Genomic DNA, 1,002 nt, shown 5'->3' with positions numbered 1-1,002 from the left:
GATGGATGATGGATGATGGATGGATGATGGATGATGGATGATGGATGATGGATGGATGATGGATGATGGATGGATGATGGATGGATGGATAGATGGACGGATGGACGGACGGACAGAACAGACATCCCCCACCCCGAGCAGCTGCAAGGAGAGCTGAGGTAGAACATTGTGCACCAGCCTCTCGGTGCCCTGGAACACCCATGGAGCGATGGAGCAAACCCAGAGAAGAGGATGAGGAAGGAAAAGCATACATACATATCTCGGGAGATTCATCCGAGCCATCCGGACAATCCTTCTCCCCGTCACAGCGCCAGCCCTTAGATATGCACGTAATCTGATCTTTGCATGCAAACTGTTTGGGGCTACAAGTCTTCGGTGCTGGATGAGAAAAGAAATAACGATAATAAACAACATCAGTTTCTTCCCAAGGACAAGTTGTTTCAAAAGAAAAATCAAATTTCAATTAAAGGCCGAGATTGGTTTGGGGTTTTGTGTTTGGGGGGTGCGTGGGGATGATTTCTTTCCTATGGCTTGGCAGAAGTTGGAGCCTGGCACCGGATCCATCAAGCCTGCCCCTAAGGAAAGGAGGAAATTTAAGCTGGAGCATTAATTACACCGGGAGAAAACAGGAGTCGAGCGCTGTGATGCACTCGCAGATTTTAAAGATCATTTAACTTGGATGAATTAGCTCCTGGGAGCCAGAGGCGCTTCGTTTTCTGTGCTAGGCAAGAGAAAAACAGGGAAAAAACAAGAAATTCCAAATGAGAACAAATTAAAAAGTAATGCTTTTTTAAATCATGAGGACAACAGCGGGATGAGGATCCATCCATCCCATGTCCAGGGAAGGGTGATCCCACATTTCTGACCGGACACACGGGGAGGGAAAATGGTCAGAGTGAAAAGCAACAGGAAAAGCCAAAATGCAGAATCTGGGGAGGGAGAAAGGCTGGGAAGAACCTCCTGCCCTGCCTTGGGGGGGTCACTGAAATGGGGGGGACATTG

The 1,002-nt window shown here is 48.1% G+C and overlaps 1 protein-coding gene across 1 annotated transcript in view; it reads right to left on the bottom strand.

The window, feature by feature from the left end:
* The window catches only part of LRP1 (LDL receptor related protein 1), a 100,162-nt gene that overhangs the window by 85,847 nt on the left and 13,313 nt on the right, over window positions 1–1,002 (bottom strand). Inside the window, exon 3 of the mRNA XM_033511439.1 lies at window positions 256–378. Within this exon, the coding sequence (XP_033367330.1) occupies window positions 256–378 (123 nt within the window). The remainder of the gene's footprint in view (window positions 1–255; window positions 379–1,002) is intronic.

This window comes from Parus major, unplaced genomic scaffold, assembly GCF_001522545.3.
Source record: "Parus major isolate Abel unplaced genomic scaffold, Parus_major1.1 Scaffold220, whole genome shotgun sequence".
Classification (NCBI taxonomy): domain Eukaryota; kingdom Metazoa; phylum Chordata; class Aves; order Passeriformes; family Paridae; genus Parus; species Parus major.
The sequence above is the reverse complement of the archived record's forward strand: the minus strand, read 5'-3'. Positions and strand labels throughout refer to the sequence as shown.